The 13082-nt window shown below is 43.7% G+C and overlaps 1 protein-coding gene across 2 annotated transcripts in view; it reads right to left on the reverse strand.

The window, feature by feature from the left end:
• The window catches only part of RNF180 (ring finger protein 180), a 112730-nt gene that overhangs the window by 9067 nt on the left and 90581 nt on the right, over positions 1-13082 (reverse strand). For both annotated transcript variants that reach the window (XM_073623581.1, XM_073623586.1), the window contains exon 5: positions 3490-3718. In XM_073623581.1, the coding sequence (XP_073479682.1) occupies positions 3490-3718 (229 nt within the window). The remainder of the gene's footprint in view (positions 1-3489; positions 3719-13082) is intronic.

The raw sequence follows: 13082 nt of genomic DNA on the forward strand, positions 1-13082 counted from the left end.
TGATTCAGTCCGTCGAAAGTCCGGTCGTGTGTACACAGCATAAGAGCCCTTTCACACTGCCAGCGCCCGGGCGTCGATGGTAAAGCGACGCTAGTTTTAACGGGTGCTTTACCGTCGTTTTGCGGCGCTTTTTGGGCACTAGCTTTTAACCCCTGCTAGCGGCCGAATAAAGGGTTAAAAGCAGGCACTTCGGCGGCGCTGCCCATTGATTTCAATGGGCAGGGGCGCTTTAGGAGCGGTGTATAAACCGCTCCTAAAGCGCCTCAAAGAAGCTGCTTGCAGGACTTTTTTTTACATCCTGCCAGTGCAGCGCCCTAGTGTGAAAGCACTCAGGCTTTCACACTGGGATTGCAGACGAGGCTTTTTTCAGGCGCTTTACATGCGCTATTTTTAGTGCTAAAGCGCCTGAAAAACGCCTCCAGAGTGAAAGGGGTTTTAATACTATAGGAGGCAGCTTACACCACTATCCATCCAACCACCTGTACAAAATGCAATCAATATATATAGTCACAAAAAAAGTGAAGCGCTCTCCTTCAATATAGTGCATAAATAAAAATCTGAAAACAGCGTAAAAATCATCCATATATAATAAATTTACATGAGTCCATCTTTTCTTTTTAAACATATAAACAGTCCATAAATAAATGATTCAATGTTCGTGAAAAAAAGGTTGCAGTCCCATACACCAAAAACTCTTCAGTATTTGCCTCTGATCACCACAGTGGCCTTCACCCCACCTATGGGTGTCTTCTCACCTACAGTACAGGAGGTCTATATGCGCTTTGCTGTATTATAAGTGGCACCGCTCCCACTGGCTGTACACTCCAAATCCGTAGCTCTCTGCACGGTGTCAATCAAATAGGAGGCAAGAGGAAAGAACCATAGTGCAAATCGCTAATAAAAAGTATTTATATCCATATAAAAATGCACTCACATTTCAGAAGAATAAAACGGGTATTTCACAATACAATCCTCAGCATACACGGCTTTACCTAGTCCCAGCGAAATTACATCACCGTCCACCTCACTTGTAGCGCCCAATGAGCCTAAACCTTTAAGAAAGCCAATTGGATGCTATGAGTGAGGTGGGCGGTGACATAATCACGCTGGGACTAGTTCGAGCTGTGTATGATGAGGATTGTATTGTGAAATGCCCGTTTTTTACTTCTGAAATGTGAGGGGATTTTTATATGGAAATAAATACTTTTTTTATTAGCGATTTGCACTATGGTTCTTTCCTCTTGCCTCCTAATGATTGACACCACGCTAAGAGCTACGGATTTGGAGTGTACAGCCAGTGGGAGCGGTGCCATTTATAACACTGCAAAGCGCATATAGACCTCCTGTAATTAGTGAGGTCCATTCAAGCAGGTGAGAAGACACCCATAGGTGGGGTGAAGGCCACTGTGGCAATCAGAGGCAAATACTGAAGAGTTTTTGGTGTATGGGACTGCAACCTTTTTCTTCACAGACATTGAATTATTTATTTATGGACTGTATATATGTTTAAAAGAAAAGATGTACTCATGAAAATGTATATATGGATGACTTTTACACTGTTTTAATTTTTATTCATGCACTATAATTTGAATGCACTATATTGAAGGCGAGCGCTGCACTTTTTTTGTGACTGTAGCCAGGTTAGCGACCTTACTCATCAATAGTCTGGTCACTAAACAATGAAGGAGCACCACCACAGTCAAAAGATCATCACTTTGCTCTCTCCTCCGGTTAGCAAGCCTCTGATGTAAGAGTGATAGTACCATGTGGTAGAGCATTACTGGCTAACACACCTCTGGCCCTCCCTCTCACAGTCTGAGACAGCTCATGTAAATGATATAATGGCCATTTAATACATTCATTTATAACCAAATTAAATTATGGTGTTTTGCATCTGCCTGAATTTAAATAGTTTTAATTAAACATATCAACAGTTATATCTAACTGTTAAAAATAACAAAGGAAGCATAATAATCCCACATAAATTCACACAGTTAACTGGTCATTGAAGAGATCAGCTCGGCCCCGCCCCCTCTGTCTCCTAATTGGCTCACTGGCTGTGATTAACAGCAGCGGGAAGCCAATGGCTCCTGTCAAAAGCCAATCAGGAGTGCGAGTCTCCAGAGAGGCAAGGCCCTTTCAGCTATGAGTAAGCACCAGTAAGGGATGTGAAACGCGTCAGTGATTTATCCACTGTCCTTGATTGTTGTATGGACTTATGAGGCTGTCTGGATTTCCCCTATTGCATGTGCTCTTGTGGGGACATTGCTGGATCAAGAGGGTGCTCAGCTAAGTTTTAGGGGTGCTGCTGCACACAGACGGTTTTTTACCTTCATGCATAGAATGCATGAAGGTAAAAAACCTTGTGCCTTTACAACCACTTTAACCAGACTTGTTACATATTATTGAAGACGACTCACCACTCACTCAAGTGGCTTACTCAGTTGAAAGCAATGTTGGGAACATACCCAACATTTATATTTGCATAGGCAAATTAGCTTCAGATCATCTCTCTGGACACATTTTATGACAAACACAGTGTTTGAATTGAGGTGACTGAGCTGCCCGTGTGAGTATAAATGCTGGGGTATGTTTCTGACACTCAAGAAGCCACTTGGGAAAAGCAATATAACGTCTTCAATATTACTAAACAAGTCCAGTCGAATGCCAGTAACTATTAGTTATATCCATAACCTGAATAAATGAAAACTTGAAAGAACATGCCATTTATTTACACAGATGTATGAGCTGTTGCTCTTGTTGACAGCAGGCAGGGACAAAACACACTCACCGGTATGTTAGGTGGTGTAGTGCTTGATGTATGAGATGCTGCCCACAATTTCAGATTTCCCAAACTCTGTACTGCTATAGGATGCTCTCATTGAGTAGTATGTAGAATATAGAGTATATGTAGCAATACAACACGTCAAATCCATCTGTTTGCCGGGTTGTACAAACCATAAATTTTCATACTGTATGTCAACATGGGAAAATTTGGAGTTATCAGGATTTTTTTTTCTGTCAGTGACTCTCTTGGAAAAATTTCTCTCACTTCTTGTCCCTGTAGCACTAGGACATGAAAGGGTGGTGAGGACATTTATCGCTAAAAAAGAAATACACAGCAATAAATATATTTCAGCAGTTATACCGCTTCCCTATCCTACAAAAAATGGCTTTGAATTTTGAGTCTGAGTCCCCATTGTAGAGTCTTCCCATTACTTTGTGTCCTAACAGGAAGCGAGGAGAAATCTTCCCTGTAGGGGAAAAGGCAACAGTAAAACCCTTTAACCATACCTGCTCTATCAAAAGCAAGATTTGGCTTTGGGTGGGCTTTATAGAACGGAAATCTGTTAAGAATTAGGCCAATAGCTTTTAAAGAAAAAAAATATTTTCCTCAAAGAGGTCATGCCCAAAACCTTCCTAGCCCCATCAAGCTGATCCATGGATAAGACATTTCAAAGGTGGTAGGTCCTCTTTAAATTGCTTTACCTGTCTGAAAGCACACTATTGCGATGATTGTCCTGCAAAGTGGACAGGGTGTTCTTGATGGACTGTCTCTTGCCAGTGTGCGTAAACACGGCTCGCAAAAGACATGGCGGCACGGATAGCACATGTAAGGGTTGAAATACACATCTAAGCACACAGCACAAGTGTGGCTTTCCTTCTCTGGGATGTCCTCCTTTTCCTCGTCCTCTGTTCTTAGATTTGAAATATCGATCTGGAAAATAAAACACATCGCAATGATATATTGCCTTTTGCACACACAGTGATTTCACACGAGCGTCTAATGACTCATAAACCCAAACCGGCATCGTGAGCCAATTTAACACAGAATTAACAGGCATGTCAAAAAGACATGTGAAAAGCGCTTATTATCCATTGCCAGCAGTGAAGGGAGCGAGTGGGAAGCACAGGAAGAAAGCAACCATGTATCACTGTGGCCGAATCTCAAAGCTGCCATTAACAAGTGGAAAGAAGGCTTTTCCAAACTGAGAGTAAGCAGATAATGAGAAATTGGTCACAGACATCTGCATAGTGGAAAGCGGAGGAGATGGCTAACATGATCCCCTGCATGCAGTCCACAATGATTGATGCTTCACCAGTTCTGGCACATTTGTCACAGAGATAATGAGCCAAGTCTACTGTATTTCTAAAAAGGATCACTCAACAGTCTGCTTAGAAAAGGCTAGCTCTTCTATGCCCACTCCTTTCACTAAGAGGAGCGGCAGTGCCAGTGTGAAATCAGATGGCGCAGACACTGACACGGGCAGGGACATATGGGTATCGTTTAATGGAAAGAAACGGTCTATGTGGATAACTGGGAAAGCATTGAGCAAGGATAGTTGCTGATTGTAAGGAAAGATACAGTACCTTGAAAAAGTATTCATACCCCTTGAAATTCTCCACATTTTGTCAGGTTACAACCAAAACGTAAATGTATTTTATTGGGATTTTATAGACCAACACATATTGGCACATAATCGTGAAGTGGAAAGAAAATGATAAATGGTTTTTATAAGTTTTTACAAATAAATATGTGAAAAGTGTGGTGTGCATTTGTATTCAGCCCCCCTGAGTCAATACTTTGTAGAACCACCTTTCACTGCAATTACAGCTGCAAGTCTTTTTGGGGATGTCTCTACCAGCTTTGCACACCTAGAGTGACATTTTTGCCCATTCTTTTTGCAAAATAGCTCAAGCTCTGGATAGAGAGCATCTGTGAACAGCAATTTTCAAGGCTTGCTACAGATTCTCAATTGGATTTAGGTCTGGACTTTGACTGGACCATTCTAACACATGAATATGCTTTGATCTAAACCATTCCATTGTAGCTCTGGCTGTATGTTTAGGGTTGTTGTGCTGCTGGAAGGTGAACCTCTGCCCCAGTCTCAAGTCTTTTGCAGACTCTAACAGGTTTTCTTCTAAGATTGCCCTGTATTTGGCTTCATCCATCTTCCCATCAAATCTGACCAGCTACCCTGTCCCTGCTGAAGAAAAGCATCCCCACAACATGATGCCATGTTTCACGGTGGGGATGGTGTGTTCAGGGTGATGTGCAGTGTTAGTTTTCCGCCACCCGAGCACCTTCTTCCACATGTTTGCTGTGCCTCCCACATGGCTTCTCGCAAACTGCAAGCAGGGCTTCTTATGGCTTTCTTTCAACAATGGCTTTCTTCTTGCCACTCTTCCATAAAGGCCAAATTTGTGGAGTGCACGACTAATAGTTGTCCTGTGGACAGATTCTCCCATCTAAGCTGTGGATCTCAGCAGCTCCTCCAGAGTTACTATGGGCCTTTTGGCTGCTTCTCTGATTAATGCTCTCCTTGCCGGGCCTGTCAGTTTAGGTGGACGGCCATGTCTTGGTAGGTTTGCAGTTGTACCATACTCTTTCCATACTTACCTGCTTTGTGCAGTGGTTTTACACAGAGCAGTCCCTATCCTCCTCTTCATGGGTCCCCCGACGACACTCCTGACCACTCCCTCCTGCCCCTATACCAAGTAGCTTGCTTCTGAGTGGCTGCTCTGTGTCCATTCACATTGACTCACTGACTGTGATTGACAGTATTAGGAGCCATTGGCTCCCGCTGCTGTCTCAGCCAATCAGGAGAAGAGACCCAGGAGAGCTGCTGCTCGTGTACGTAGCTGGATCGAGATGGGGCTCAGGTAAGTATTAGGGGGGCTGGGGGGCTGCTGCATACTGAAGGCTTTTTTTTTACCTTCAAGCATAGAATGCATGAAAGTAAAAAACCTTGAGCCTTTACAACCACTTTAACAGACCAAGCTGTCCAGCAATAGTGGAAGTTGGTACAAACCATTTAACACAGGCAGGGAAGCTTACAATGGCCAGCTTTTATCAATTTACATAAAACCTCTATATCAAAAGGAATAAAAAAAATGATAGCTGTAACTGCTTAAAAAGTGTTATTTTGGAATACAGTTTTAATTAGTTAAGCAAGACCTAAATCTGCTAGTGTATCTAACACTACCCTTTCCCCAGATTGGCAATGCTGCTGTCCAAGGGTGGCTCCATTGATCCTGTAAAGAGTGGGGCCATACTAGAACAGGATGTGTGTTACTGGCTGGACCACCACACAAAAATAAAGGGAAAAAGACAAAAATAAACTATTGCAGCCACCACATTTAAGGACTGGTAAGCTGCAATATACTGATTTTTTTGGGGGGGTATAATACCTCTTGCGGACCAGCCACTGCAGTTATACTGCGGCAGGTTGGCTCCGCTGCGCGAAATCACGTAGCTGTAAGTGATCTCGCGAGGTCTGGATAGCAGGTGCGCGTGTGCCTGCCGCGAGCTCCGCGAGTCCGACCGCGGGTCCCGCGGATTCGATGTCCGCGGGCATACCCACGATCATCCCACGGAGAGGGAGAACGGGGAAATGCTGATGTAAACAAGCAATTCCCCATTCTGCCTAGTGACACTGTCACTGATCACCACTCCCTGTAATCGGGAGCGGCGATCAGTGTCGTGTCACACATAGCCCCTTCTCCCCACAGTTAGAATCACTCCCTAGGACACACACAACCCCTGCAGTGCCCCCTCCTGGTTAACCCCTTCACTGCCAGTCACATTTACACAGTAATCAGTGCATTTTTAATCCCACTGATCGCTGTGTAAATGTGAATAGTCCCAAAATAGTGCCAAAAGTGTCCGATGTGTCCGCCATAATGTCGCAGTCACTATAAAAATCGCTGATCGCCACCATTACTATTAAAAAAAAAATTATTAATAAAAATGCCATAAAACTATCCCCTATTTTGTAGACGCTATAACTTTTGCACAAACCAATCAATAATGTAGAAGAGTACATATCGGCCTAAACTGAGGAAAAAAAATATTTTTTTATATATTTTTGGGGGGATATTTATTATAGAAAAAAGTAAAAAATATTGCTTTCTTTCAAAATTGTCGCTCTTTTTTTGTTTATAGCACAAAAAATAAAAACCGCAGAGGTGATCAAATACCACCAAAAGAAAGCTCTATTTGTGGGGAAAAAAGGACGTCAATTTTGTTTGGGGGCCACGTCGCACGACCCTGCAATTGTCAGTTAAAGCGACGCAGTGCCGAATCGCAAAAAGTGCTCTGGTAAGGAAGGGGGCAAATCCTGCCCAGGGCTGAAGTGGTTAAAGAGTATGTTAACCCAACATTTCATATTTCTGATATGTGTCTGTTGTACTGTGTACTTGTGTGAAAAATGATCCTCTTCTCTTTTTATTGCTTTCTTTGTGTGAAATACCTGGTGATCCTGCCAGTCCCTTTGCTTTCCTGTTTCAAACTGGCCATGCTAGGCATGTGAGCACATATACAGTGGCTTGCGAAAGTATTCGGCCCCCTTGAACTTTTCAACCTTTTGCCACATTTCAGGCTTCAAACATAAAGATATACAATTTTAATTTTTTGTGAAGAATCACCAACAAGTGGGACACAATTGTGAAGTGGAACGAAATCTATTGGATATTTTAAACTTTTTTAGCAATTAAAAAACTGAAAAGTGGTGCGTGCAAAATTATTCGGCCCCTTTACTTTCAGTGCAGCAAACTCACTCCAGAAGTTCAGCGAGGATCTCTGAATGATCCAATGTTGTCCTAAATGACTGATGGTGATAAATAGAATCCACCTGTGTGTAATCAAGTCTCTGTATAAATGCACCTGCTCTGTGATAGTCTCAGTGCCGGTTCACATAGGGGCGACTTGTCAGGCGACCTAGTCGCCTGACAAGTCGCCTCCCGTTCTGTGCTACGGAACCGTTCTAATAGGAGCGACGCAAGTCGCTCCGACTTAGAAAAAGGTTCCTGTACTACTTTGGGGGCGACTTGGGGCGACTTACATAGACTTCTGTACAGAAGTCGTTTTGCAAGTCGCCTCGGAAGTCGTTTGCAGGTCGCCTCGCTGAGGCGACCTGCAAGTCGTGCCGCCCCTGTGTGAACCGGCACTAAGGGTTCTGTTGAAAGCGCAGAGAGCATCATGAAGACCAAGGAACACACCAGGCAGGTCCGTAATACTGTTGTGGAGAAGTTTAAAGCTGGATTTGGATACAAAAAGACTTCCCAAGCTTTAAACATCCCAAGGAGCACTGTGCAAGCGATCATTTTGAAATGGAAGGAGTATCAGACCACTGCAAATCTACCAAGACCTGGCTGTCCCTCTAAACTTTCAGCTCAGACAAGGAGAAGACTGATCAGAGATGCAGCCAAGAGGCCCATGATCACTCTGGATGAACTGCAGAGAACTACAGCTGAGGTGGGAGAGTCTGTCCATAGGACAACAATCAGTCGTACACTGCACAAATCTGGCCTTTATGGAAGAGCGGCAAGAAGAAAGCCATTTCCCAAAGATATCCATAAAAAGTCTCGTCTAAAGTTTGCCACAAGCCACCTGGGAGACACACCAAACATGTGGAAGAAGGTGCTCTGGTCCGATGAAACCAAAATCGAATTTTTTGGCCACAATGCAAAACGATATGTTTGGCGTAAAAGCAACACAGCTCATCACCCTCAACACACCATCCCCACTGTCAAACATGGTGGTGGCAGCATCATGGTTTGGGCCTGCTTTTCTTCAGCAGGGACAGGGAAGATGGTTAAAATTGAGGGGAAGATGGATGCAGCCAAATACAGGACCATTCTGGATGAAAACCTGTTGGAGTCTGCAAAAGACCTGAAACTGGGACGGAGATTTATCTTCCAACAAGACAATGATCCCAAACATACAGCAAAATTTACAAAGGAATGGTTCACAAATAAACGTATCCAGGTGTTAGAATGGCCAAGTCAAAGTCCAGACCTGAATCCAATCGAGAATCTGTGGAAAGAGCTGAAAACTGCTGTTCACAAACGCTCTCCATCCAACCTCACTGAGCTCGAGCTGTTTTGCAAGGAAGAATGGGCAAGAATTTCAGTCTCTCGATGTGCAAAACTGATAGAGACATACCCCAAGCGACTTGCAGCTGTAATCGCAGCAAAAGGTGGCTCTACAAAGTATTAACGCAAGGGGGCCGAATAATTTTGCACGCCCCACTTTTCATTTTTTTATTAGTTAAAAAAGTTTCAAAAATCCAAAAGATTTCGTTCCACTTCACAATTGTGTCCCACTTGTTGGTGATTCTTCACAAAAAATAAAAATTTTATATCTTTATGTTTGAAGCCTGAAATGTGGCAAAAGGTTGAAAAGTTCAAGGGGGCCGAATACTTTCGCAAGCCACTGTATACCAGTGTGGTCAGTTTCCTGGCTGTGCTGGGAGAACAGTCTGCCTGTCCTCCAATGATCAGACTTATGATGACATGCCCCCCCCTGCACAGCCATTCACCATGAAGATCTGTGTACTGCTGTTTCTCCATCCCCATCTCTCCAAGCCCCTTATGCAGCTGAGAACAGGGATTATGTGATATTTTCTAAAAAATAAAGGTATTTACACACAATTGCCTTGCCTTTCTATTTTAAACAAAATGGTTTGTTTTACAAGGCAAGGGTTAACATATACTTCAAGGTTAACTAGAAAGAATGCTTAGTTTGTCTTTGCTCCTATTTAATTCTATGTTAAGTTGGCCTATAGAAGAAGAGCAAATATCTCTCTTTCCACATGCACACACTGTCTATAATTTAGTGATGCAAAAATAAGCAAATTAATATTTATCTTTCTAGTAGAAAATGATTCTCCTAGTATCCGGTCATGAGAGCAAATGGCCAGACATAGGTAGTTCTGTTTGTACAGTGCCATGCAAAAGTATTCACCCCCCCCCCCCCTGGCTTTTTACCTATTTTGTTACATTACAGCCTTTAGTTCAATTGTTTTTTATTCTGAATTATATGTGATGGATCAGAACACAGTAGTCTTGGTTGGTGAAGTAAAATTAGAAAAATATATACATAAAACTATTTTTCAAAAATAAAAAACGGATAATTGGCATGTGCGTATGTATTCACCCCCTTTGTTATAAAGCCCATAAAAAGCTCTGGTGCAACCAATTACCTTCAGAAGTCACATAATTAGTGAAATGATGTCCACCTGTGTGCAATCTAAGTGTCACATGATCTGTCATTACATATACACACCTTTCTGAAAGGCCCCAGAGGCTGCAACACCTAAGCAAGAGGCACCACTAAACAAACACTGCCATGAAGACCAAGGAACTCTCCAAACAAGTAAGGGACAATATTGTTGAGAAGTACAAGTCGGGGTGGGGTTAAAAAACAAATATCCAAATCTTTGATGATCCCTAGGAGCACCATCAAATCTATCATAACCAAATGGAAAGAACATGGCACAACAGCAAACCTGCCAAGAGACGGCCGCACACCAAAACTCATGCACCGGGCAAGGAGGGCATTAATCAGAGAGGCAGCACAGAGACCTAAAGTAACCCTGGAGAAGCTGCAGAGATGCACAGCAGAGACTGGAGTATCTGTACATAGGACAATAAGCCGTACGCTCCATAGAGTTGGGCTTTATTGCAGAGTGGCCAGAAGAAAGCCATTACTTTCAGCAAAAAACAAAATGGCACGTTTTGAGTTTACAAAAAGGCATGTGGGAGACTCCCAAATTTTATGGAGGAAGGTGCTCTGGTCTGATGAGACTAATATTGAACTTTTTGGCCATAAAAAAAAATGCTATGTCTGGCGCAAACCGAACACATCACATCACCCAAAGAACACCATCTCTGGCTCTCATATAAAGCCAGCAATTAGTTTGCCCACTCCCGTGGGCTGCCTGGGAGTGGGGGGCAAGCACCGCCGGCAGGCAGGGTTGAATAGGACCTCTTCTCCTAGTAATCGCCCAGAGGAAGAGAGAAAAGAGAGCCGGCCGGATCACCAGAGCACAGAACATTGCTGTAGCAGCTTTCACTTCGATTGCCTTGTGTTCCTCACACTCGCTGTCACATGGTACTTGCTGTCACATGGTACTTTTTTACGCTGGTACTTTTACAGACTGTATAAAACGTATTTTACGTATATAAAAGTTCAACAAAAGGGGGAGGGGAATTGGGACTTTAAATGAAACTGCGCCGGGTAGAGGACGCACGTTTCCATCCCTATGACACAATATCTAAAAACCCACAAGCAGAGGCCAGTGGGTAAAAAAAGAGAAGGGGGTGGGACTTTGAATGAAGCCAATGGTTTGCAAGCCGACACATAACGGCGGGTCAATAAAATTATTTTATTGCATATTCATACAAACAATGATATCAAACAATATCAATTTAACACCTGGTAAAATGTTAACAATGATAACCAGGGATCAGCATAAGGACCATTAGTATAGTTATCAAAGATATAAAAGATAAAAACGGTAACATGAGTAATAACATGGGTATGAGCAATATTATTGAAGATAGACAAGGGATCACCAGGTGTCAGAAAGCGTAGATAATTAAAACAAGGTAATGCCTGCCTGATAGCTGGCCTCAAATTCCTGTTAAAGGGTAAAGTTCTGTATAGCATGGAATGGAACAAAAAGGTGGGCAACTAGTAGCTCGACGCGTTTCGTGGTTCAGGACCACTCATCAGGAGCAGACATGTCATGTTTCTGGAAATTAAAAATAATAATATCATGGATCAGGGTTACAGTGGGTACAGGGGGCCAAATAATCCCCCAAAACAATATATATAGAGAAGTACTTACAGCAGGCATGGGTAGATGGAGAATGGCCAGATACGGCAACCGTCCGGGACTAACGCCGGGCCGGGAGCTGAGGCGGGACCACCCCGCCGCGGCGACCAAAACTATACTAATGGTCCTTATGCTGATCCCTGGTTATCATTGTTAACATTTTACCAAGTGTTAAATTGATATTGTTTGATATCATTGTTTGTATGAATATGCAATAAAAGAATTTTATTGACCCACCGTTATGTGTCGGCTTGCAAACCATTGGCTTCATTCAAAGTCCCACCCCCTTCTCTTTTTTTACCCACTGGCCTCTGCTTGTGCGTTTTTAGAGATAGTATATCAAAGTTCCCGGGCCAGGAGGCGGGGCTGTATGTGACGGCGAGCACGGGGAACACATGGCAATTGAAATGAAAGTGGTTACAGCGATGTTCCTCGGCATTCTGATGATCCGGCCGGCAATCCTTTTCCTCGCCTCTCTTCCCCTGCACAGGTAGGCTGCATTGATGGACACAGGCTGCATTGATGGACACAGGTAGGCTGCATTGATGGACACAGGTAGGCTGCATTGTTGGGCACAGGTAGGCTGCATTGTTGGGCATAGGTAGGCTGCATTGTTGGGCATAGGTAGGCTGCATTGTTGGGCACAGTTAGGCTGCATTGTTGGGCACAGGTAGGCTGCATTGTTGGGCACAGGTAGGCTGCATTGATGGACACAGGTAGGCTGCATTTATGGACACAGGTGACGCAGCTGTGATGGACACAGGTAAGCTGCATTGTTGGGCACAGGTGAGACAGTATTGTTGGACACAGGTGAAGCAGCATTGATTGGCACAGGTAGGCTGCATTGTTGGGCACAGATGAGGCAGCAATGATGATCGGGGTGAAGCAGCATTGATGGACATAGGTAGGCTGCATTGTTGGGCACAGGTGAGGCAGCATTGATGCACACAGGGGAAGCAGCATTGGACACAGGTAGGCTGCATTGTTGGGCACAGGTAGGCTGCATTGATGGACACAGGTAGGCTGCATTGTTGGGCACAGGTGAGGCTGCATTGATGGACACAGGTGAAGCAGCATTCATGGAGACAGGCTACATTGTTGGGCACAGGTGAGGCAGCATTGATGGACACAGGTGAAGCAGCATTGATGGACACAGGTAGGCTGCATTGATGGACACAGGTAGGCTGCATTGTTGGGCACAGGTGAGGCTGCATTTTGATGGGCACAGGTGAAGCAGCATTGATGGACACAGGTAGGCTGCATTGATGGGCACAGGTGAAGCAGCATTGATGGACACAGGTAGGTTGAATTGTTGGGTACAGGTGAAGCGGCATTAATGGATACATGTAGGGTGTATTGTGGGGCAAAGGTGAGCCTACACTGATGGGCACTGATAAAGTTGTTGTTAATATTTATTTTTATAACTTAATTCTGCATAAAACATTTAAGTGTCATTTC

Source organism: Aquarana catesbeiana, linkage group LG01 (assembly GCF_042186555.1).
Source record: "Aquarana catesbeiana isolate 2022-GZ linkage group LG01, ASM4218655v1, whole genome shotgun sequence".
NCBI classification, from domain to species: Eukaryota; Metazoa; Chordata; class Amphibia; order Anura; family Ranidae; genus Aquarana; species Aquarana catesbeiana.